This window comes from Solea senegalensis, linkage group LG15, assembly GCF_019176455.1.
Source record: "Solea senegalensis isolate Sse05_10M linkage group LG15, IFAPA_SoseM_1, whole genome shotgun sequence".
NCBI classification, from domain to species: Eukaryota; Metazoa; Chordata; class Actinopteri; order Pleuronectiformes; family Soleidae; genus Solea; species Solea senegalensis.
In genome coordinates, this window is record NC_058035.1 from 13,630,459 (window position 1) to 13,656,139 (window position 25,681).

The 25,681-nt window shown below is 42.1% G+C and overlaps 1 protein-coding gene across 2 annotated transcripts in view; it reads left to right on the forward strand.

The window, feature by feature from the left end:
• The window catches only part of LOC122781674 (inositol polyphosphate-5-phosphatase A), a 129,526-nt gene extending 105,615 nt beyond the window's left edge, over positions 1-23,911 (forward strand). Inside the window, exons 11-16 of one of the 2 annotated variants that reach the window (XM_044045589.1) lie at positions 214-288; positions 6,255-6,328; positions 17,195-17,306; positions 21,062-21,130; positions 22,050-22,137; positions 22,412-23,911. In XM_044045589.1, coding sequence (XP_043901524.1) covers positions 214-288; positions 6,255-6,328; positions 17,195-17,306; positions 21,062-21,130; positions 22,050-22,130 — 411 coding nt within the window. In that variant the 3' untranslated portion in view covers positions 22,131-22,137; positions 22,412-23,911. The remainder of the gene's footprint in view (positions 1-213; positions 289-6,254; positions 6,329-17,194; positions 17,307-21,061; positions 21,131-22,049; positions 22,138-22,411) is intronic. The other variant, XM_044045588.1, reaches the window with a different exon arrangement.
• The last annotated feature ends 1,770 nt before the right edge of the window (positions 23,912-25,681 follow it).

Below are 25,681 nucleotides of genomic sequence, written 5' to 3' on the forward strand. Positions count from 1 at the left end.
CAACTGTCATTTCCGTCATTGTCTATATTGCCGCACACCTTAACTCAAGGTATTGTGTTAACATGTGATGCCTCACACGAGGCACGTGTCGAATTAGCAGCGCTGCCTGCCGCTGCAGTGCACGGCTCATTATTAGTGCTCTAATTACAAAGTGAAGCTCACGTTCCTATTCAAATTAATCAAAGCTCCATTTCTCTCTCGCCTTTCACTTAGGTTGTTCTGCAGCTTGAAAAGAAGCTTTTTAATTATGTCAACCAGGACGTTTTCCGGGAAAACAATGGGACCTCAGTAAGTCACCTCTATGCCTCTTAACCCTTTTGATAGCCATCTTTTCTGAGTCTCTCCTCTTGCACTTATCTGTTACTACTTTCATTTCTTGTACCGTCTTCATAGACGTTGTCCCATGACGAAAGAAATCAGAATATTCATCGCTGCTAGATGTGAGGGGCTTCTTGTTGAGGGTAGTGGATGCATCCACACGTCTACACTGAGTTGTTTTGAGCTGCTTATTGGCCTCGTGCCGCTGCTTTAGTTGATGTGTTCACATCACATTTGGCCTGACACATGTTGCCTTTGTCTTTGCTGAGGGGGCCAAGTGTCTCTGGAATAACTTTTAAATGAGACCGAGTGTAGAAGAGGTGAGTCCTAAGTGTCTGCACAAGAGAAACACCGGGCACACGCTTCCTCGTTTATATGGCTATATATTACATTTAGTAGTTGCACAATGCACACACACACACACACATACCAGGAGAAGTGTTGGCAGACTAGAAACACAGACTGGATTTACACAGAATATTTCATAAAATAAAAGTTCATATAAGTGCAAGTGATTGTAGTGTCCATCATCTGTTAGTTGAAGGAACTCATTGTCATTTGATTTATGCTAATAGTTTGCCTGATTGAATTTACTTGCTATGAAGCTGTGTGTACTCATACTATTGATTTCATTCCGATGACCTGTCATAATTCCCTCCAAAATGGTCATTTAAGATATAGTATCAGGTTCTACATGTTTATGCGATTATTTAAGGAAAAATAAGTTCTGCATCTTTGCTCACACACCAGTGCCATTTTTTGTCTCGATTACGGTGCCTGATACTGTATGAAATGATCAATATATAAGCAGAAACTGTTGTCTATGAGTTCCCATCTTTGGTGAGCCAGTAATATGCTCTCTCTTTTAGCCTGTCCTCGATGGTTTTCACATCCTGGCAACACAACAGCTATCCACCATCATCATAGATGTCTGACTTATTGCCTGTTACATCAGATCAGTGCCATTTCCTGTCAAAGTGGCATTGCTTTGGTTGCGTGACGTCAGCTAATGGAGCTCTATATACTGTGTGTAATTATATAAAAAAATATACATATAATGCATGTTTATGTCTAGGTTTACCTACCCATGAAATGTGTTTTTTTATGTTTAACTTTTAGGAACAAACCAAAACTACATCAGAATAAAATATTTGGTTATTATCTCAGTTAATTAAGCGCCAAACAGGCTGGGGAAGAAGTGACCTAATGTGGTGTCTTGACACCTTGACCCACCAATGAGAGGCATTTTCAAGAGAAATCCCCATAATATTTATTATTTTATTTCCCTTGTCAAAGCACCGCCCAACAAAATAGCCGACAAGGTCATTATTAACCAGAGACGGGGGTTTTGAAGACAGTGATGGTGGCCGTTGCTGACCTTGCACATTGCACTGTAAAACATCATGGAATATGATCAGCAGAAATATGGAAGAACCCAGAATGTGTAACAGTAGCTGTATGAGGCTGAGTCTCCCCCTACTATTTCCTCCACCCTTCCTCCCTCTCCTCCTCCCCACCAAGCCAGACAAGATGGATGAGATAATGGGGGGCATCAGAGATAATCTGATGGTCATGGTCTAGTTAAACACACCATGTTATGATCCTTATAAAACAAACTACCTTTCCAAAGGGATAAATGTTCCTCTTCATACTCCTCCATCGGGGAAGGGGGGGAAAAAAATCCATTGCATCCTTCATCAACTGTAAGACTTGTACCGGCTTGACAGAAATTTAATTCGAGGCAGCTCTTGAAAATAATTATTGTATTTTGAGAGGAGTAATCATTGGCCAGGACATGATTGAATGTGTCCATGCTTATTGACTTTTGCTATGATTAATAGGTTTGTTTAGTCGATATTCCCATCGAAATTGTATAATTAATTATCCCCAGTGCTGTCACGGTGGGACGATGGAGAGCCCTGATGAGTATTTGGGAAGATTAAATTTTCTGGGCTCTCGTGGCGTCAAGGGGCACCGCGGGGCCTTGCTCTGGTGGAGAGATGGGAGTGTGTGTGTGTGTGTGTGTGTGTGTGTGTGTAAATGTGCGCGTGCACGCATTTTTGTGCCGTGCCGTGCCGTGCCGTGCGCCTGCAGATCCGCACAGTTTCTGTCCTCTCCGGGAGCCACACACCCACAGGGCCGTCCCCATTGATTTTGTTTCAGTATCCCTTTATTGTAATTTTATCAGTGTGGTGTTGGCAGATGGGGCAGGAAAAGAGGGTGTGTTTGTGTACTGACTGGAGCAAGTGATGAACCTTTCTGTCTGGCCTGCCCGCTCCTTGTCATGCAGGCAGTGTAGTCCTCAGCATTACTCCAAAGACCCTTTTAAACATGAGAGGGACATAAGTCTACATATATATGTGTATATGTATATATATATATATATATATATATATATATACATATATAGGGAACAAATGCTGCCTTAAGTGCTTTAAAGATATTTTATATCTTCCTTGTCAAGCCAAACCTAAATTAAATGTGACCTTACAAGATTCCTATTTGGCCTTTAGAAACTGATGCTAAAACAGTGTTTAGTTTGCCTTTATTCCAAAAAGGTTCAGGAAAGAATCGACTGCTTACTTAGCCTGATCAGAATAGCACATATGCACAGTAAGCTTCATGTACTGCTGCCGTTGCCTGGTCAAGTCGATATTCCCATTGATATTCACAGTCTCCTTGCAATGCCTCGGAGCCGAGAAACGTCTGACCTTATGTGGAAATCCATATTTTAATCAATGTACCAGAAATCAGGCCTCATCTTATTTTATTCCCTCTCTACATAAATTAACATTCATCTTTTATTGCATGTTTTCACAGACAAAAAAAATAAATAAAATAATAATAAAGAGTTAAGTGTTGTTTAGGTGTTGGCTCCTCTCAGGACCAACCAGCCGCCCTACTGTCAGCAACAGTTTATCGCTTTTCCACACAAAATAATGAAGATCCCATAAAAGGAGGGGAAAAATATGGCCCCCTGCAATGAAAGCCAAGTGTGAGGTGTAAAAATCAAATTAAATGACCTTTCACCCCAACATTTATTGATGGCTTTTAATGGCAGCAGGTGTTGTCACAGGAGATATTTGACAACACATAAATCAAAGCACTATTACAGGTGGTGGACGTTTGGCCGGCACACTAAGAGGAACAGTTAGGGGCTGAAGACCTCATGCCCACCCCCCCCTTTTACCTCCTTCAACTTCCTGCCTCTGAACTATCACTACTACTCTGATTTAAGGCCGCGCTGATCGTCCAAGCAAAGTCAGAAATTGGAGCTCATGACAGGGTAGTTTTCACGCAGACACTCCTTCATCGCTCTCCCGCTCTGATAATGCCAGGGCAGCAGCATCTCGCACCACTTCCTGCCCGACTCCCAAGGTCATTTCTGTCCACTGCCGGCTGTATAAAGTCATGAAAGCCTTGAGCCAATATGAGCTGTGTGTTTTTTTTTTTTTCCTGAACCACTGACCGACGAGAACAGCAGAGCATTATGCTTAATTGACCTGGGATGAAATGAAGTGTGAAATTTGTGGCTGCAGGCTTTTCCATTCACCTGAATGAATTACTCAACATTCACTTAAGCCTCACACCGCGTAGACACACACGGCCCATATGTTGCTCATCCGCTGTTCAAACTGTGTCACTTGTAATCTGAGGTGCTTTACCTCAAACAAACACAATCACACTTGTGAACAGGCACATACAAAGTTGTATCAAGGTATTGATGTTAGCATTCGGCACATGCTCCATTTTCTTAAATAACTCCTCCACACACACATTTAACACCTGATCACCTTTGTAACCTTGTGACTGCAATTCATTATTTTGCACACACTCTACTACTCTACTAATGTAGAAAATAACGTTGATAAATACAGTATACTGTATATACACTGGTAATTGATTACTAAATCCCTCCATTAAACAGCAGTGGTTAAATCATAGTAACCACAAGCAAATATCATGTTTTTTTTGTTTTTTTAAATACTACATAGCACATCGAATGTGTAGTTTTCAGTGTTAGTCTATAGCTTTTACACAACAAGTGCGGGGAGTATACCGTTTTTGACTACAATTGGGTACAGAGCACATCTTCAAATACAATCATGAGAGAGGCTTCCATGCACAGCAATCTAGTGCATTTACTGCAAACAGGAGAACTTTTGCTCACAGGCTGAAGTGTTTTTGGGGTTTTTGGGAAGTGCCCTTTGAATCTGCACCAGGCCTGAGAAGAGACAGTGCCTGAAGGACAAACCCCGGGCAACAAATGACTCTCGCTGACGTTCCATTACCTGCGAGCCCTGCAGCTCCAAGGTGGACATGTGATAACCTTCTGTGAACAATCACAACGCTGACGGTTAGGGCTTGGAAGGAGATGTTGGTTAACAACATTATACCACAGCGTCATGGGAGGACGTATTAGGTTTTAATGTAACTCTTGTGCATAAGAGCCAGATGTGGCTCGTACCAAAAATGATTGGCTCTATGTTATAAATTCATAATATTAAACAGAATCCTTGAAAAATGGTGTATTTTGCAATATTAACACTAACTACAACACACACACACACACACACACGCTGGCGGGTGGTGTCAGTGGGTGGATGGGGTACAGTGGAGCGTGGGGTTGCATCCCCTGCTCTGCCATCCCTCATCCACAGTGTGTGAGTCTCTCCTGTGACCCCGGCAGTGTGAGTTTGATGAATGCGGCACATCTGCCCTCCTGAACTGCCGAGACTCCGCCTGGGAGGCCCCCTCTGCCTGCGAGTAATGGCCACTGTTCTACACCACTGACACATAATCACACACACACACACACACACAAACATGCAGCGTCACAGCGAGAGCACACACCCAACGTTGGCTTATTTACACGCGTCGCCTGGGCGCGAACAATGTGTGGACGACCGCGCGGCGTAAACGTGTCGGTGTGGCTGGAGGAGTGTAGTTACCTTCATATCATGATATTGATATGACACACTCCTCCTACGCCTCTGAGAGCGTCCTTCCGGATTTTACTTGTAGCTGTTTTATCATGTATCTGTCAAGATATTGTTGTTGCATGTAATACACCAATGTAATGTCATTAACGTCAAGCTGCCTCACTTCGGGACGAGGTCTTCATCAGGCCGTCATTGTAGCCTGGTGTTTGAAACATGTACAACGGCCCAATTTGCCAATTTGCCACTAACTGAACATCGGCTCCAGTCCCGATGTCTTCCCGTCTGAATGGGGGAAAGGGGCGGGGCTAGACGACGAAGTACGCCGGGGTTGCTGGGAAACGTCACTGTCAGTCTTTCAGTGAGGCAGTCATGCAGTTGTCCGCGCTACCTGTTCATCTCCCAGATAATTAATGTGTACAAGGAGCCGCTAATTGCACTTCTCACTAATGATTTATGGGTTTTGTGAAAGGGGGGAAATTGGGGGATGTGTGTGCGTACACTCTAGTGAGAGAGTACAGCTGGGTGAGGAGACATGATTGATGAAGAGTGTGTGGATGCTCTGCTAGTGTGGAGAGATAGACACCCCCCCCCCCAGTTGGACAGGGCTAGAACAACTGCTGTCAATTCTGGGCTGTGTATGGATGTGACTCAATAAAAAACCCAAACCAAATATCCTCATCAATTTGGTTCGGCTTTTTTTTTCTTTCTTTCTATCCTCTAACTATTGACTATATGATTGATTCAAATCATCTGGTTAGATGAAGTCCTTGCCATTTTTTGAAGTCAATTTTAAAGGTGATGACATGCGGTGTGGACAATATTAATGATGACAAATAATATTTATTTAGGATGTTTTAATTTCTGAAAGGTGTGTACAGGGAAAACCTTTGAGAGAGGAGTTTGTCTTGTAACATAAAAAATTAGGCTGTGGTTAAAATAAACAAACAAATAATATTTCAAACTTGTTTCCCTTTTTCTGTTTCCTTCCCATAGCTTTTAGAGTTTGACAAAGAGCTGTCGGTGTTCAAGGATCGGCTGCATGAACTGGAGATTTCATTCCCGCCCAGGTATGACGACTCACACTACGACTAACATCTGCAACCCAGCACTGGTCTCTGGCCCTTTTTCATACTTCATGTATTAACATGACTGTTGGGTGATGATATTAGCACCTAATAATAACTTTTGCTGCAACATCAATGACAGAATCATTGCTTTCCTGTTTAAACCATCTGTCTTTTGTAATATCAGGAGCTGAGAGTGCCAACTTTTTAAGAAAATGTAATCCTTCTATTTCTAAAAAAACATTTTCATTTTAGATTTGAAATGAAAGGTGTTTTTCTTCAGTGGACAGCGTGTAAATGATGGAATGAGGGCTCTGTCATGTGTTGATTGAGATTACCAGCTCTTGTCCAAAAGGAGTTAATGTGTAGATTCAGAACGCGTCGGCCACCTCCCTTCTTGTCCAAAGCGGTTTCATGAAATCGAGTGCTTTGTGCTTGATGGCTATCAGTTGTTAAATCATGATTGGATGTGGCTCCAAACTGCTCCCATGTGTATCAGCGTATATGTGCCATGTGTGTTGTGTTTGTCGCCGTGCTTTGGCTCTGAGCTGGATTGGTATTCTGTCTCAGTGGGACTTGGGGGAGATGGGAGCGGGTGGTCTCCTCTCCGCTCCTCTTCCTCAAACAAATGCATTTGCAATTAGCCCTTTCAGAGTCGAGGGAGGGCAAACATGCGGCCGGCGTGGAAATATGTTTCGGGAGCAGCGCGTTAATGGTGCTTGACCTTTGCCGTCGGTTGTGACTCAATCAGTGCAGATAATGAAACGCTGTAATCAAACAATAATTACTTGATAAACTGCTCTAGTGGCAGGCGCAGGGCGGTGGGGGATTTTGAGTGTGTATGTGTTGTGTGTGTGTGTGTGTGTGTTAGAGAGAGAGACAGAGAGCGAGGACGACTTGAAATACATACACCTATCAAAATGTGTATCTGTGTGTGTGATAGAGAGAGTGAGCGTGTGTCAAGGTTCTCCCAGTCCCTGTTTTTTAAATGACTCTGTGTCTTAATCAAGGACCCCATTTACATCACTTTGCATAAGTGACAGGTGGATTTATTGTCCTTTTACTCCGGCTGACTTTTGCACCTATTCACATAATACTGAATCATCTCTCCACAGGGAGGAATGAACGTGCTGCAGTGGAAGAATGCAAATGGTTTCCACATACTTGAGGTGATGATGAATCAAATAGATGAAACCCCCCGGAGCAGCATATGAAATTTGATTTGGTCTTGTGTGTGTGGAACAAACCACGTTGTCAGCCTTGTAATGGGCAGCAGTGGCCTAGTTAAACTTAAACAACCCCCCCCCTCCTCCCACTTCTCACATACATACATGCATACATACATAGTGGTGCCCCTCCCCCTGTCTGGTCTGCCTTGTGCTCCTTGAGCTCTCAAGCTTCAAGGATTGTTCTCCATCACATAGCCTGCACCGGACCGGCCCCTCGCCATCTGTGGGGTTATTACTCTTTTTAATGCAGGCCATCGGAGCACACCCTCACTGACACACAGACACGGCTCACTTTTGTTCAAATCTATAAATCAATAGTCACAAACATTTCATCTGCAAGTTAATTCCGCCCGTTGTCCGGTGCCGGTTAAGAAGTTGCAACAAAATGAGACACGCTGTCAAGGATGAACTGAGGTGGACAACAAAGTGACTGATAAACGTACACATGGAGCTGCAGCCACAGCACAGAGAAAAAAGAAAAAAAACATCTGTCGACAGCTTTATATTTTAATTGGGTAACTACAGCAAATCATTAATTTTTTGTTATGGACATCCGCGGTTGGAAGGCATGCATCTCTGTCTCCGTACATACGTAGACATGAATTATTCCCCCTGCATTGCTGCGGGAAGCTCCAAGCTGTGAAATGCACATCTCTTTTACTTTCAAGAAGGCGTCTGTCAAAGTTGGCCGTGACAAGTCTAAGTACTTGGGCACTGAGGTGAGGAATTTGCCTCGGCCTTGTCACAGTTGGACCTGGAGCCAGTCGGCTGCCGCTCGCTGATCAACCGCTGTGCGGCTTATGCGCGTCCTTAGAGTCGCACACAGGAGCCCATGTATGGTTTTCCAAAGGCAGCGTTCTGTTAGAGAATAGATGAGTCGATTCATCAGAAACCGTTTATTTAGACACAATTTCTCTCCATCACGGGTAATGTATGAGAGTACAACCAGCCATTATGTCTTTATCTTTACGTAAGCTACGGCGCGGCCATTTGACTGGAAATTATGGTAAGTTTTACGATGCATTATGGTACTTTTGATGTCATATTTGAAATGGCATAACAAAGGTAATATCCCCTAAAACGTACTAAGACAACAGTAACTTATTCATGTATTTTGATTGATTTAGCGGAAAGCTTTTAGTACTCCCCTTATCTGATTTCTTTGGCCTTATTTTGCTTGAGATCAATGCAAAAATTGAATCGGAGCCACAAGCTTCAGGGGGAAAAGGCAGTGGACAATGAGGGAGCAATGGATGAATGCATTCTACCTGAAACATGGTTACTGGGAATGGGCTTTGAGGGAGGTTTTGAGTGACATCAGACCAGTGGTGCAACTCCATCAACGGACAAATCATGAGTGATTTCATGGCAGTGACATAGTGTGGAAGCTGTGCTGCAGTGGTGGGAGGAATAAGATGGGCGGAGGAGGAGGAGGAGGGGGATTCAATGAACGCTGCTGTCCCATTACGGACTTTGTGAACATGGAGGGCCAATATCTGGGTTCTGACTAAGAGCATTACAGGTTTCTTGTTTACAGATGTGTCATTGTGGATATTTTTAAGCATGACAAACATGGAAATTAAAATTTGGTAGCTTGCAGACACTTGCAGCTACATGGAAAAGAGAATTTGCATTTCCTTGGATTTTTAAAAGAATTTGGACCTCAACAACTTTTCTCTGTCCTGCATTTCCTATTTATTCCTCTGCGTAACTGAACCTGTGTTTAAACACATATAGAACGATGGCAAGGTGTTACACCTAACAGCATGGCTCCAGCCCCATGTGTTTGTCAAGTCTAGACTTGGAAACAAGTAGGAGAGCAGATTGTGTGGCCTAGAGGTCAGGAGGTGAAGCCAACAAGGAGACACACACATGAACAGTTTTGTCTTAACTGCTTGGGAAGCTCCCCGAGACCAGTGTCGGCATGTTAGGTTACGTTTATTAACCCTTAACCCTTTATCAAAGAACTTTATGTGGTCATTTCCCACAGACATCCGAAACTGCGTTACTGTACATTTGCCGCAAGATCTTAGAAACACGTGGATTGGACCGGCTACATCACAGAAATCGATGTAGCCGGAGGCCTGCGACACTCGAAACTGAAAGTTGATTAAATCAATTAGGTGTGCTGGCGCAGTTTGACATCTATACAATGCAATACATGGGTCCCTGAGGACCAGGATTGGGAAACACTGTTCTAAAATAATGTTTCTTTCACTTTATTTTTGTTTTTGATTTTTGGATGGGTAAGGAACACTTTAAATTTACAATGAGTCTCCTGCAGGGAAACCATAGACTATACATACAAATGGATGTAGTTACGCCTACAGGCTAAGCGGTTTATCATTTTTTTGATTTGTTGATTAGTCATTATTATAGCTGCCTGTTCAGAATAAACACTAGTAACATCAACACACACACAAAAAAAGCACTTTAATGCACTGCTCTTACAAACATGTATTACACAGCTTGGTTTACTCTCAGCTGTTTGTTCTTTCTGTATACAGACTGTTGTTAAGTGTAACGGACTGTTGCTTTTTCTTATATTAACATAACTATATATGGAGAGAAGGAGATCGTGTAACGTTACATGCATTGAGCTCAAAGAATGTAGTTTTCTTTCTAAGAGGTCATGTAATAACAGGATTACATCCAGTCATTATTGTGATTTTTCATAAATTCATCTTCATTGGATCAGAATGTAGTTGGTGTATACATTAGGAAATATACGCCTACTGCCGCAGCACTTCCAATAGTGAATTACAGTTATTGAAAATGGTTTGAGGCAGTTTGGCAGTGTTTTAAGTGAGCAGGCTGGCAACACTTTAACAATTAAATGATGTGTTGATGAATTCCAATAATCAATGTTGTTGATTGTGTCGACTAATCTTTGCAGCCCTGGATAAAGTCGTTCAGTTGCCTTTACCAGGCATCTGTTGGACAATGCCAGCTGTCTATCACACTGGTTTCCACCCGCATATGTCATATTTAACCAGCTATTTTCCTCTAAAGGGGAACATAATTTGCAAAATTGACATGTGGTGAAAGCTGTGATTGAGACCATTAAATCTCCAGGAAAATGTGTATACATTATGTGAGAGTTGCACTAATTCTCCCATCGACTAACAGTCAAACGGATCTGTTAACTGAGTCAAATTCATACTTCTAGACTAAGACTATGTCCATTTTTATACACAGTCTATAAGCCTAACGCTACACCATTTACAGGTTCATAAAAGAGGAACAGGCAGGTTTGAGAGCTGATGCCAGGCAGAATGACTTTGTCCTTCAAATGAGGGAAAATCTTAGTGACACGTGGCCACTTGCCAGCTCCTCAATTACTGCTAATAAGTACATAGGAGTGAATAATTAGAGCAGTGGAGAAGTCCTCCTGAGCTCATAGGAAGTACACACACTGATAGCTCTTGTACACAGTGACTGTCCTTGTTCTTACAACAACAATCTACCCACAACACGCTTAGCCTCTGAAGGCCTGTATGAATGATGTCACCCTCTCTCCATGTGCATTTCACTGTGATTACATTATTCCCACAGTCCCACTGTTTGCATCCTATATGAAGGAGGCTTCTTGTTCTCTGCATTGTCAGCGGCCATGCATTACTGGAGTTGAGGCTCGTGACTCCATTTAAGGAGCCCCGCAGAGGTTGTTTAACATCAGTGATTGTTCATATAGCGCTGCGTCTGAGCCGCCGTTGGCGCTGGCTCGGTGTGTCCGCAGGATCCAGCGTTACAGGCAGATCCTACTGAACGGGAACATTGTTTTACAACCATCTGCGCATCCATCATTCTAACTACTGGAGAGCCCGTGAAAATGATGAGGGGCCATTGTGACGATAATAGCCGAAGATTGTCCACTGTCATGTGTCATTGCCTCTTGTCGGAGATGATGCCAGCGAGTGGGAGGCTTTGTGTAAAAGCCCTCTTACATGGAGAGCATCAGACGGATGCCATCTGTGTCTTCCTGTGTTCAGTTAGAGCAACTAAAGGCAGAAACATGTCATCGCTGAAGCCCAGCAGGCTGTAAGCCATGAGCTATTGATGGCATTTCACTCTGTTTGTACTGCACTATGCCAATGTTGTGCCTGTGAGCCTCCCAGCTCGACAAACTGAAGCAAACATCCAGCTTTATTGATAGCATTTGGCTGATCTTTTTGAATTTGTATGTGTGTGTATGTGTTGCCAAGCCTCCCCTGACAACGGCAAACAAACAGAACCGCAGAGGCAGCGAGTTGTTCAAAACCCTCAGTTTCTGACATTCTGGCCAATGCCAGCCAAGCGTTGGCCACTCCAACGTCTAATGACTCTTGACCCCGTGTTGCTGATACTATGGCTCTTATCGCTAACTTCTATATCTCTATTACAGCTTATATTGCCACCATTAAATACAAATGAGTTATCTCATTTGTCACTACGCTAACAAGGGTAATAGCTTTAGATTGGGAAATACAGTTTGTGCACGTGGTACAAGAATTCTGGCTTGGAGCTCTCTGCAATTTTATTTTGTAAAACGTTTCTTGTGTTGTGCCAAATTATACCACCCATTATCTCAATGAACAGTAAGTTCAAGATCTTATTATAGTACTTAGATATTTACTTAGACCTTCTGGGATGGGAGGAAAAAAATGTGCAGATAGAGAAGAGAGAGACCATGAACTGTTAGATCAATAATAACTATAACAATAGTAATAATAATAATAGTATCCAGTTACTGTATCTGGTTGTTTCTGATTGATAGTTTGGCGTATACATACATACAGTGTTTTACGAATCAACTGTGTGTGTGTGTGTGTTTGTGTGTGCGTGTGCGTGTGCGTGTGCGTGCGTGTGTGCGTGTGTGTGTGTGTGTGTGTGTGTGCGCTCAGATTCAGTAGCTCATAAAATACAGTAAGGTATCTCGCGACAGCCTCTCCCTCTGCTGGGTGACACACTACAGGTAGGGCCTGCGCACACATCGTCCGACAAACAAACTGATACCGGCTGGAACACATGTGAGTAATGTGTCAGCAGCCAAGTCAAACATTAAACCCCAAACCAAGCATGAATGAATGAGCTCTGAATGGGTGCTGGTGGGTTTCAGTCTGCGACTGTACACACACACACACACACACACACGTATCACCCGAGATGTGGTCAGCAAGGAGCAGAGGAGCAAGCAGGTCAACCGTGTTCTTGCGTCAGCCCCACACAAGAGGTTGGTAGTTGTAAAAGACTGTAAACAGCAGTGATATAGAGAAAAAGACCCATGATAAATATTTTAGTCCTCAGACCATCAGCAGTGTCATTATTCCACACTAGTGACTCACAGAAACCTTTCTCAAAGAGACAGATGATATGTCACAGTTTAATCCTGCAATCTGTTTTATGATATATGAAGTCATATTTCAGTATTATGTATTCATTTTAACTAACTTATCCCAAAATGTAGGGATGCACCAATCCAACTTTTTCATTTCTGATACCTGGGCTTTGGGTATCTGCCGATACCTGATACCAATCCGATACCGATGTGGAAGAGACTGTATGCATCAGACTTGACTTAAACATTACTTTCCTAACTTTATAAAACAAACTCTAACAAATGAACATATCATACATGAACTGAATTGTTATTTATTAAAATAGACAGTTGTGCACCAGCGGCAACTGAGACACATTCAAAATAAACAGAAATCAAACTTATTTGTAAACAACTTGTGCAAACAGGAAAATATAATTTAAAAAAATACAATGTAAAATTCAGCATCTGAATCTGATAATAAATAAGTAGCTTAACTAAGTCTCTAACACACTAAACAAAAGAGTTACTTTAAGGGTGCATAATGCGTGTCAAACCAACACAAACAATTGTGATTCTACACAAAAGACTTCAGACATATAACCTCAGCTGGACACTTTCTGCCACTACCAAGCCGCTTGTTATTCACTCTTTCTATTGCGACATTCAAGTGGAACTAGTGAAGTGTAATTGTGTCAGGATCGCGGGTAAAACATGGAAGTCTTAAACTATCAAAAAAACATTGTAAATATGCTCATCTTGTGAACACAGTACCACATTTGAATTCTAGTTTATTGTGTGCAGTGGTTAACAGGCAGAGGAATGTGTGAGGTTGCAATAAATCAATTATTACTCTGTATTATGCTCTGTATATTTATATACAGTAGGTAATATTGTTTCCCTACATCGTGTGACAAAAAAGTCCTACGACAATGACGAACAAATTTCTCTTGGCTGAACAAAATGATCCACGTGGGTTTTAGAATGACCAGTACAAGTCGAGAGTATTTGATCGTGCATGAACTTACAACTGGGTGAATGTCACCTCTGTCAAAGCCTGGGCAGGTCGTCATCGCCTGTGCTGGCACTATGTGACTCCTGGTTTTGGATGTGTGCCACACAAAGAACTACGACGTTCTACTTTACTGCATAAGTGTCAGGCCGTGTTATTGGAGTCCTCTCGTCCGTCCTGTTCATAAATCAAGTGATTCAAACAATATGTACACAATGAGTGATAGGTTATATAAGCAAGTTGAAAGCACAAACTAAAGCATGTTGTTGTTTTGTTTTAATTTCTAATATATTTGAAATAAAATAACATAGGCGCCTGGTCTAACGACATGTTTTTTTGTACATTAGAAGTACTGCTCATGTTAGCGTATATTTTACGACAGTTGTAACAAACAATTCCGTTTACCAACTGTGGGGGGAACCCAAGAGCAAATCATGCATTGTGTTACTTTAAATTCAGATTTCAGTTTGTGACCGGGTGCCAATAGACTCTATATTCACCTCACATTATGTGTTTTGTATGTGTGGACACTTTGAAGTGCAGCTCCTCCTCCCCTGTAGATACACAAGTGTTGGACAAGTCTTGGACTTGCCCCATTAATTAGTGTAGTTAGTCTTACTGTGGCCAAGTGTCTGATATGAGCTGTGAGCGATAAGTTTGTGAGCTCGCTAATCAGACACATTAATCATTTTGGCCCCATGTGTGCCATTCAGCTGTTTGCTGTTGCATTTAAACCTGTTATCTATATTGGAGCTGATGGAGGGTGTGGTGAAACAGAAAGGGGGGGACAACCTATACTTGCCTATACACGAAACAGGGAATGGCCCTTTAATGGCCATTGTTGGGTATTTTTAATCAGCTTTTACAATGGCTGCCTGTCATCAAAAATGACTGAATGATAGTAAAGGTTTGTAGTTGAAGTGCTTTGGGAAGTTTGCTATCAGCCCGGGAGTTCATTGTTTGAAGGAGGTGAGGGGGGAAACTTGATTTTCTCTCAATCTCTTTAACACCAAAATGACCCCAGCTTGTTAGTCAATAAAGCTATAACAGAGTTCCTGATAGGAGGATTGTTCACAGGCTGTTAAAGGACAGGCACCATCCCTCAGGAAGCACAAGTATTCAGGCCACCCTGAAGTCGAGCAGCTCCACAGGCCCTTTGAAGGCTTTGCTCTCTTTCACTGTCAACCTGCCTCTTTCTGTCTGATCCATCTTTATCCGCTCTCTTCTGCCACCCGGTCTATGTGTGTGTCACTCATCCTATTCTGCATGCCCTTATTCCCTCTCTTTTATCCCAGGATCGCTTTGATTAGCATACCAAAACCCCCATGCATTTCCCCCATGGTTTAAGTGCCATTAATGCTAATTGGGGGCAGGGAACTTCTCTAAGTAGATCTCAGCAGGTCTGTTTGTACACCTGGTGGGGGGGCTCTCTCTGTATGCGTGTGTGTGTGTGTGTGTGTGTGTGTGTGTGTGTGTGTGTGTGTGTGTGTGTGTGTGTGTGTGTGTGTGTGTGTGCCCCAGCCTTAACCCCAAACACACAGGCTGCCATAAATACACTCACAGATACTGTATGTTCATTATTTAAGAGGAATGGTCACCTTCTACTGTATGTCAACACATTTCTTTGTACGTATACACCGCAGGTCCCATAATCTCTGCACACCATTTGCCTTTTAAAGAATTTGACTTAAGGGGAAAATATGTGCCCTAAAACTTTAATTCACTTCAATTTAATTCATCTTAAAATTTCAAAATTAAAGTTATTCCTCTATTTTATACTTAGTTTATTTGACAGGGCAGTTCTAGTCAAGATTTAAGTGACCTGCAATGAAGAATATGACATATGAAAGCTATGCTAATTGTTCACATGTTTGATTGTTAATAAACCACCAGTACCTGTCCAATGAGTGCTATGTAGCTTTGATATGGTGCTTTTTTTTGGCTTGTATATAAACATATAACACGTGTGTGTCTGTATTTCCTGAAAACCTATTTTCATGCCCACATGATGTGTGGTTTAGTGCTTTGGAAAATCCCTTTACTCCTGATGTCATCATGTACTCAGCTTTATTTGCAATAAAGTCACAAGTGCAAGACATTATAATAGTTTTTTGGGGCTTCCTTCTCAGCCGTCTTTGATTCCATAATGTGTGAGAAATGAGTTGGAAATATTCACATTTTGCACACTGAAGGAAGGACATCGACAATGATCTTTCACATGGTTGGTCTTGGCATCAGGTGGATTGACATAACATTTTGTGTCAGACACAAATGATATCAATTTGAGAGTCAGGCTGCATTGTTGTGTTTTTAGTGAGATGCTGAACATATAATCCACCCATCATTACTCAAATCCCTCGGTTGAAATTGATTTCTAGACCCGTTAGAAGAAATTGCATCTCTCTTACTACCACATTCAGTAGTATCGGTACTATCAGCAGCAGCAGCAGCAGCAGCAGCAGCAGCCAGTGTTTATTTTATCATTAGAATACCACTGTCCTCAAAGAGGAGGCACTCTGTGCTATGCTACGGTTAGCACGTGTGGCACTGAAGGAGCAAATTGGATTGGTATTACAGTATGTAAGCCCAGTCTTACATCCTGATGAGCGCCGCAAAACAAATTGGATTGGTGGCGTGTAAATCTGAAGCACTTTGATGAGTCGAAGGGGCAAATTGAATTCTCAACAATGTAAATCTGTATCAGCTCAATGGCTCCCCAGCTCGACTCCGGCGCTGCCGCCGCTTAAATCATTCGATTGTTCCCTGCTGTTCCAAGACACAATCTCTCTCTTGGCCATTTGCCGCAGCACCTAATCTGTTTTTGATGACCGTGTAGGGATGTAGCTATACATATGGGCAACTGAATCTCCCTCTGGCCCACTGAAGAAGCGCTCTCATTCTTTCTTCATTTTTATTTTCTCTGTCTCTTACTCACACTCACACACACACACACACTCCCAACCTGTGCAGTTGGCAGAGAAAGACTGCTCCGATTGAGCAATCCATGTGTGTTGATTCAAGAGATTACTCAGATGATCGGTCATACTAATGGACCTCCTGTTTTCTCAGGAAAACATTTTGATCTCTGTCTGTGAGATAAGGCAGCTGACGTGACGTCTCTTATTTATTACTCCGCTGCAGCCCTGTTGATTCACATGGATCATATTTATTGCTTTTCCTTATGGGCTTCCCTATAGTAATGTGTTCTTTGTGCGCTACTATGCTAGAATATAAAGTCTCTTATTACCTGGATACCATTTAAACCATCGTAAATGACCATAGATATTTATTGTGTGACTTTCTGAACGCGTGTTGCTTTTGTGTCTCTGCAGTTATCCATACAGTGAAGACAGCAGTCAGGGGAAGCAGTACATGAACACCAGATGCCCTGCCTGGTGTGACCGAATCCTAATGTCTCCCTCTGCCAGAGACCTGGTCCTAAAGGTAAAGAGACTTAATGATATAATGTGTAACATTTATGGATTAAAATGTCATTTTCTCATTGCTCCAGAACAGGCAACGTCACGTACAGCCTACACACACTTTCTAACCCTCTCCAAACAAACACAGCTATCATTTCTGGGGCAATCCCCTATAAAACATTGAGTAAGGAAGGAAATATCTGGTGTTCCTAGTTAGACACTGTGTTGTCTTTTGTTTTTGCATTTTATTGCGTATTTGTTCACTAATAGATTGCTGTGTACGGTGCGTTCTTCTGCTGAAACTCTCCCCGGACAACAATTCCCAGAAATGACATAATGTGCATTTAACTGGACCCTTTTTTTCTTCACCTGGGGAGTTTTCTGACATAAACACCACGACTCCTCCCTCGGCTAATGTGAAGATGTCTGTATTTCGCTCACTCTTCATTTCTCCAACTCCATCGTCCTTGATCCGCATTACTCTCCCCCGTCCTCTGTCACTTCACAGATGGAAGGATGAGGTGTCTTTTGAATATTTGAATATTAATTTGGAGAGTTGAGCCGCGGGTCCACCCGAGCAGTATATATATCCCAGACTTATAGAGTTCCAGTGGGCCCCATTTTCTTCATAAAACCACCAGCTCTGTCTCCAGCTGAAACCTGCAGGACCGCACTCGGCTGCAAATCCATTGTAAACTCCAGCCAATCTGCTGCCTCTGTCTACTCCTCTCCCCCGTCCTCCTGTGCTTCAGTCTGTTCAATCTTGACTCACTACTTTGTTTGTCGGATTATGCAGACTTTTCTTAAAACCTAAATCAGCGCATAGAGATGTGGGTTTGTGAAGCCTCGCTTCTCCTCTCGTGTGTCAGATTTGATGTCACGCATGCTCTGGATCCAGCAGAAAGCAGCATCAAAGCCAGGAACTTGGTTATAGCTGTCACTATATTATCTATATTATTTCAGTCTTTATTTCAGAACTTAAAAAGATGAAGTGGAAAACCTCCTTCCTTGCCTCCCTAGCATTACACCAGAAAAGGCACCGAAATCTGCATTTTATATTAAGAAAGAGCTTCTGTGACGACAACACACCAGTTGTTGTTTTTGAGCCTTTAATTCTGGATTATTAGCCGGTAAGCTCAACTTTGACCGTAGAGTGTTTGTAGGGCTGGAGCACACAAGCTTTCATCTGTTAATGTGTGTGAAAGAAATGCAGCAGTGTTTTGTACAGTAGCACGCCACAGCAGGAGGCCGCTCAGGAAGTTTGGCTCTCTTTTGTCTGCCACAAATGAGAAATTCCTTCCTGGTCTTTCTTGTTTGCTGTTGTTTGCACACCAGAACAACAAAGCTGGTGGCTATAATTATATTACAGAGCAGTTTATACGAATGCACAAAGGTGGAAATCTACATACGATGGGCCTAGTAGTTACATTTTCTCCTCGACAGTTCAGTGGCTGCACACGCTCACCCCGTTGTTCTGTATTCTAGTCATTTCAGTCCTTCATCGGTGCTTCATCCATCCATCCATCCATCGTCTGCCGCTTTATCCTCCACATGAGGGTCGCGGGGGTCGCGGGGGTCGCTGGTGCCAATCCCAGCTGACATAAAGCGAAAGGCGCGGGGTAAACCCTGGACAGCTCGCCAGCCCATCACAGCGCCGCATAGAGACAAACAACCATCCACTCTCACACTCACACCTACGGTCAATTTAGAGTGTCCAATTTACCTCGGCCCCCAAATCTGCACGCTTTTGGACACTTTAGGAGAGTTTTGAAGATTTTAGGGAGGCCCTGTTTCTTTGTAAACACTTCAAAACAAGCTTCCTGTATCTTACTGTATAAATTGTCTCGTGTGTGAAGGCTTCGACGTATTTTACACAGTTCCTGAGCTGCAACTCCTCCATGAGCGGTTCAGGTCCAGTCGGCGCGCTGTGAAATACACGTAGAAATCCAAACAGCAGAGAAACACCCACCGCTTTCTCGTGTTGTGAGTGTGTAACTGCCCTGTGATTAAGATTAAGACACAACGGCATAATGAGATCCACATCCTTACACTGGCGAGGGCACGCCGGTCGTCTTCGGAAGCTTCCGTTACTGTGCTGAAGCTGTGAAAAAACCGGACTATAAAGCATTTAATAACATGTAGTTTATTTCACCCGTTTAATGTGTCAGAATTATGAAAACACACGTACACACACACACACACACACAGCTGGTTGGTTGTTTGCTTTTCTTCCCCTCAAGCACCGGCTAATTGCTTGTAATGCAGGGACAGAGTGGAACGGTTAGTGTGTTCGCAGATTGGCTGATGATTCACTGAGCACACACACTCTCTGGCTCTGAGCATTACAGATTGTTGAGACATGGGCCCGTAAACAGCCCGGCCTGTGGCGTCATCTATCATGGCACGGTCGGTTAACTCGCCATCATGTTATTTTCTGCTTGCCGAGCCCTAACACGCCAAAGGTTGCCCGCTGGCCGTGCAGCGCGGCACCAGCTCTGGGAGCGCCAGTAATGAATGTTTAGTCGAGCGAGCGCTCCCTCTCCGCTGGTGGGCCCCGGGTAATTTGTTTATCTGTCTAAAGATTATGCAGCCCGAAAATCCACAATTTTATGCTGCCTTTGTAAATTATCAAGTGTGTGTTTGATGAATGTATCCGCGGCTGTGGGAGGCAGCAGCAGTCGAGGCGGGCGGCTGCCAGACAAATAGAGAGGTGGCAGTGCGTGGCCCGCTGGAAAAGGTAGTGAGGTGGAGGCACACGTGTGCTGACCCTGCTCCACTGCTGGATTGGTCTGAAGTTAATTTGGATTCTGCTTTATGGTTCATTCTCAAGCTCTCTGTCTCTTTCGTCTGAAGCACCAGTGCAGATCACGGAGACACAACTCGTAGCACCCACCCAGCCACCAGCCTCTGCGCGCGCGCACGTGTGTGTGTGTGTGCGTGCATACATGGGGGTTGGGGGCGGGCTGTTTAAAAAGTCTTTAGTTCAACCAGACAAGTGTGATTTATACTCCAGTCTGCAGATTCATGTATGAGTGGGTAACGGCTTCTTTGTGCGCAGGAAGTGATATTGGAACACGATTCTCTCAGATCGGCGCTTAGATTACACTGGGAGTGTATTTGATCGAGAGAGGCAAATGCCCACTTTGTAAATCACTCCCGCTTTTCATTTGTCTTCAGCGCGCGGCTCACAAGTTTCAAAGTTAAAAAAAACAAAAAACTGCAGACTTTCCAGTGGAGCATTCACTCCGCTGGATACCTGTATGTGGTGCTGCTGCTTATCAACACATTCAGTACAAGGAGTTCACCTGTGTACTTCAAATGTTTCTGACTTCACTGACTCGTCTTTTGTGTCTACAAATAATAATAATTCTGCTGTGAAACATGGTCGAGTCACAAGTAAATACTGGGACACAACGAGTTTTGTTCTGGCACTTTAAAACACTGCCGTTACTCTGTCTAACAACTCCAACACAGTGGCCACCTCTGATACACATTCTGTGTCTTATATTATTTTGAAAGGTACAACATTATCCTGCTAATTGTGTTTAATGTAGCTTGTACGTTGATCGCTCATCCGTGAATGTATCATAAAATGTGATACAAGCCTGTAATGACTGCACTGTGTAAACACTAACACAGTGCTGCTGACTGTGCATCACTGTGTGTGTGTCTGTCTGTGTGTGTGCGTGTGTGTGCGTGCAGCAGCGGCGCAGTGCGGCGCAGTTCCTTCACACACACATTGCATTACAAAAACTTTGTGGTTTTGTGTCTCTGCAGCCTGAAAACGAAGAGAAGTCTGTAGTCTATGATAACATTGGGCCCAATGTCTGCATGGGGGACCACAAGGTAACAACAGGGGCTCTGCCCACGTCTTCACTCACTGTGTCACTGTGTCGTCAATAAACTCAGGAAAGACTGTTCTCACCACATATAATATGATGATGCTTTCGTATTTAGTACGCTGAGGTTTTAAGGGCTGTTATTCTCCTCTGTGTTGGTGTAAATGTTAATATGCCAGCAACGTAAATGCAGTTTGAACCACTTCAGCCCTCGCATCAAGGCTTAAAATGACAAAGAGACCATTTTGACCACTTTTCTGACTCATATTTAGATTTTATTTTTCAATATTTACTGTTATAGATGTCAGACAAGTCGGATCTTTACCAGGAGATACCACCTTAATATAAACTACTGTTACATTTTTTGAATGGGGAGATAATTAAAAAAGTAGAATGATTCAATTGCAGCCTAATTGCTTCATTTTAATTGATTTCAAACTCACTTAGCAGCGTTAACAGTCTGCGCCTACATGAGGCCGCTAATGCATTCAAGGAAGAAGCTTTCAAAGTAGGGGAGAGGTCGCTGCACTGTGTTCTCACTGTCTGTAAAGCTGACTGCATCCAAAGTGTTGAACACTGTTGCTTCAGTCTCCGCCGTGTCAGACAGAAGGCCGTACGCTCAAAAGACAGGCGCCTTAAGTCAGGTCTTTCATCATCGCCGAGTGTGATAGAGGCGCTAGTGTGTGTTTGCGAGGTGACCCTAAGGCGGCAGCAGAACCACACGCTGCTGCTAAAGTCACAGCTGAGTATGTTTAAAAAAATGTCCGATGTTGTTAGCACATGGGCACAAAAATGCAGGGCCGTGGTATGTGAGTTTAACCTGTGTGTCAGCGTGAGGGATGGTCCCAGAGAGCATTAATAAAGTCTTCCACTTGTTGTCTCTAACTGGGGTTTTTTTTTTTTGTCTGTCTGTCTCCCTCTTCCAGCCTGTCTTCCTGTCCTTCCGAATAACAGCGGGGGCAGGTAAACCTAATGCAAATAAGCACAAGTGTTGTGTGGTGCAGTGATATCGTGGTAAATATGATTTTTTTTTTCCTTTCTCATAATTCCCATAAACCTCATTGTTGCTATTGTTTGCTTTGCGTTTGCTTGATTTTACTCCATCACTTCTTCACAGAGGGAAAAAAAAAATTAAAAACAAAAAAGATATTTACTGACAAACTATAACTGCATCTCATGTGTGAACTTGTGTGTGGCCATCAGGTCATTTACACTCTCACTGAATTATAGGAATAAAACTTTTCCTCTTCTTTCTTTTTCTTTTTTTCCTCTTTCTCCTCCTCCACAGGAAAGTGTTGCCAAAAGGGGGAGAACATATTTCGTGAAGCACCTCAGTGAGAACACCAGAGAAACAAAACAGGATACACACACACTCGCATAGTAACACACACACACACACACACACAGAGAAACACGCACACACACTTTGCACAATCGTACACTGAAGAACGTAGACAAACTTTTTTCAGCAGTGCTGACCGGTTGCAGTTGTCCTGACACCTCATTCATACAAACACGGAAAGCGGAGCCTCCCTCTCTCTCTCTCTCTCTCTCTCTCTCTCTCTCTCTCTCTCTCTCTCTCTCTCTCTCTCTCTCTCTCCCTCTCCATAAAACACTCGCTGAGATGTGGACGAGCACCGAAGGCTCCGGGACTCCAGTCAAAGACACACACATCGTTGACCTCACCGTTGCCATGCAACCCCCATTCCCTAGAGAAGAAAAAGCAGGACACACGGACGGACGGACAGATGACTCGCTCTTTTCCACGCCACAGCCTCGTTGCCAAAACTCTAATTCAAATCAGTCCTACTACATCCTTTTAGACACCATATACTACTTGCCTTTTTTTTTTTTGGTATGCCTCTATGTATAGAGGATACTTTTCCATACAGTATGTAAGGTGTTTTGAAACAAAAAAAAGACATATATATATATATATATATATATACATATATATATGAAAAGTGCAATGCAAAAAAAGTTGTATATCTATATTGTTAGGTTTATTTGTATAGTATATAACATAGAGTTGTTGATGGTTGTAGTGCCGTTCTCTTTTTCTGACCAAACTTCGTGGTCCCTTTGTTGGAATAGACTTTTTTTTTTTGTTTCATTTTATTTCAACAATTTATATACATACATATATATTATTATTTGATTTGATTTTTTGTTGTTGTTGTGTGCACAACACACTGCCATGCCTGACACATCCGTTGAGTCTCATTTTATATACTGTACTTTTTAAAAAGAGATAATTTATGATTCTTACCAAAATGTTTGTGCGCGTGCACCGACCGAGCAGCGGCGACGCGGTGACTCTGTGACTCGTCAGTGCAAGAGGAGAGGAAACGTGGGGCGCGGGGGTGGGGGGGGGACTCTTCAGTGACTTGTTGCCTATCCAGGAATGTTTTAAGCAGTGCCATAGACCATGCAAGTATATAAGATAATATTTCATACAGCACTCTCACCTTATTATTCTTACTCTAACTTATTTCTATAATATTATGATTCTGAATGTGATATTTAGATAGGCTTGGGTATCCTTAAAAAAAAAATGTAAACTTTATTTGTCTATTTTTGTTACTGCATTACAGTGCCAAGTATTCTACACAGAGTTGACGTGTGTCAGAGTTAAGTCAGACGGTAAAGGTGTTGATTATCAAATGTAAGAAACAAAACAAAGCAGCAACAAAAAAAAAGGCAGGGAAGCTCTAAAATGTTGGGGGGGCAGCAAGTTTTTATTTGTTTTGTATGTAGCCTTCACTGCAGATAATTGATGCATTACGGGAGGAGATGCGCTTTTTATTGATTTCATTTACAACACTACAGACTTCAGACTGTGTGAAGCCGTCAGCTTGATCTGCCGTGATTTTTCTAAATTTCATTTTTAAATCTTAAATCACTGCGAGTAGAGATAATGTTTGTGCTTTTCTGCTGCAGAGTTTGTGTTGTCTTGTGTGATTTGGTTCATAGGCAAAAAAAACAAAAAAAACAAACAAACAAACAAAAAGCCTTGCTTGTTTTTGTTCCTGCTGGTCCTTGTGAGTATGCTGTTGGAGTATAAGCTGCAGTTTTTTCCTTCACTCCATCTTATAAAAGCAGATAGAGATTTTATTCTATAGCCCCTTCTGGACGGCCTGGCCTCTACTGTAGGTGATGCAGTTCTCAAGCAATAAAAAACCATTAGAGCTCAATGACTATTTGTCCTCATTTTACCTGGAACGAGACAATAAGAACATTATACATGCATTTATTATTATTATTATTACTTTATTATTATTTAGGTTTTTTTAAAGGATGCATTACTACACTAGTCTTTAAGGGACTTAAAGCAGATTGACCTTTCATGGCCATATTATAAAAAAAGATTGCTGTTAATGTTTTTATATAAACCTTTTTGTCGGCTATTAATATTCTCTTTTAACTCTTCATTGGGGCTGGAAAGGAAAAGTTATCACGATGAAACATTTTCAAATCAGTCCATATAGATAATTGCATCACGATAAATGTCTGACTCCTAATTTGTGGTGGGGTTTTTTGGTAGTTTTTAAACTCAGAAAATTCTTCTCAAATTTGGGATTAAACCTTCAAAACAATGATTCATTTAATACGTCATGTTGTGTTGGTGGAATGCACGAACATTATATCGATATATATTGAACTTCTTGTACATTAGTATTGAAGAATATAAAAGTTCTATCACCATATGTGTTGTTATTTACTTTCTGCCAAGCTCTTGTGCCCATCATAATGTAAATGTAAAATACTACTTTGTATTACTTTTAAGTAAGAGCATCACAAGATAATTAATTATCTGTCCTCTTCAGATTAGAGATTGTATCGTCCTGTAATCCATGCTGAGAGTGAGTCTCAGAGTACCTTTAAATTCATTTAATTTCAATGATTTCAAAATTGAAATAATAACATACTAAGGTTAAAACATAGTCATATTTATATACTTCATAGTGTAGCATTTTCAGGAAGTGGCCACTAACTGTGTTCACTTCACTCGATGCTCGGTTTGTTTAAAGATTTCTAACAAAGTGCGTGACTTTATGACTTTATGTTAATCTCAATCCAGAATCCAGGCAGCGCGCAGGGACGATTCCCACAGTGGAATGACGTTAGGTGCAGTGGCCTGTTAGAAACACAGGGGGCGCACTCCTATCACACACATGTCCACTTTAATGGTTTCTGTGCTGGAGCAATGACACCGGACTTGAAATAGCAGAGCACAAATAATACATACCCAGTGAGTGAATTACTAAAAAAAATAGTAATGAGATTAAAATGTGGACGTTTGTCTCTCAGGAAAGTTCTGTTTTTGTTTTGTTTTTTTTAGTAAAGTTTCCAGAAAAACACTAATCTGTATTAGATTATAATGTTTGTTATTATTGATGCTTTAAACGAACATACAAATATAAATATGTTAGTCAATAGTAATAAGAATAAAATGACGTTTTTATTATTATTGTAAGTATTGTAATTGTTATGATATATTCTTGTTAATTCTTCGGAGTTTAAATCATTCTCTCAATAATGATAATAATAAATTCAG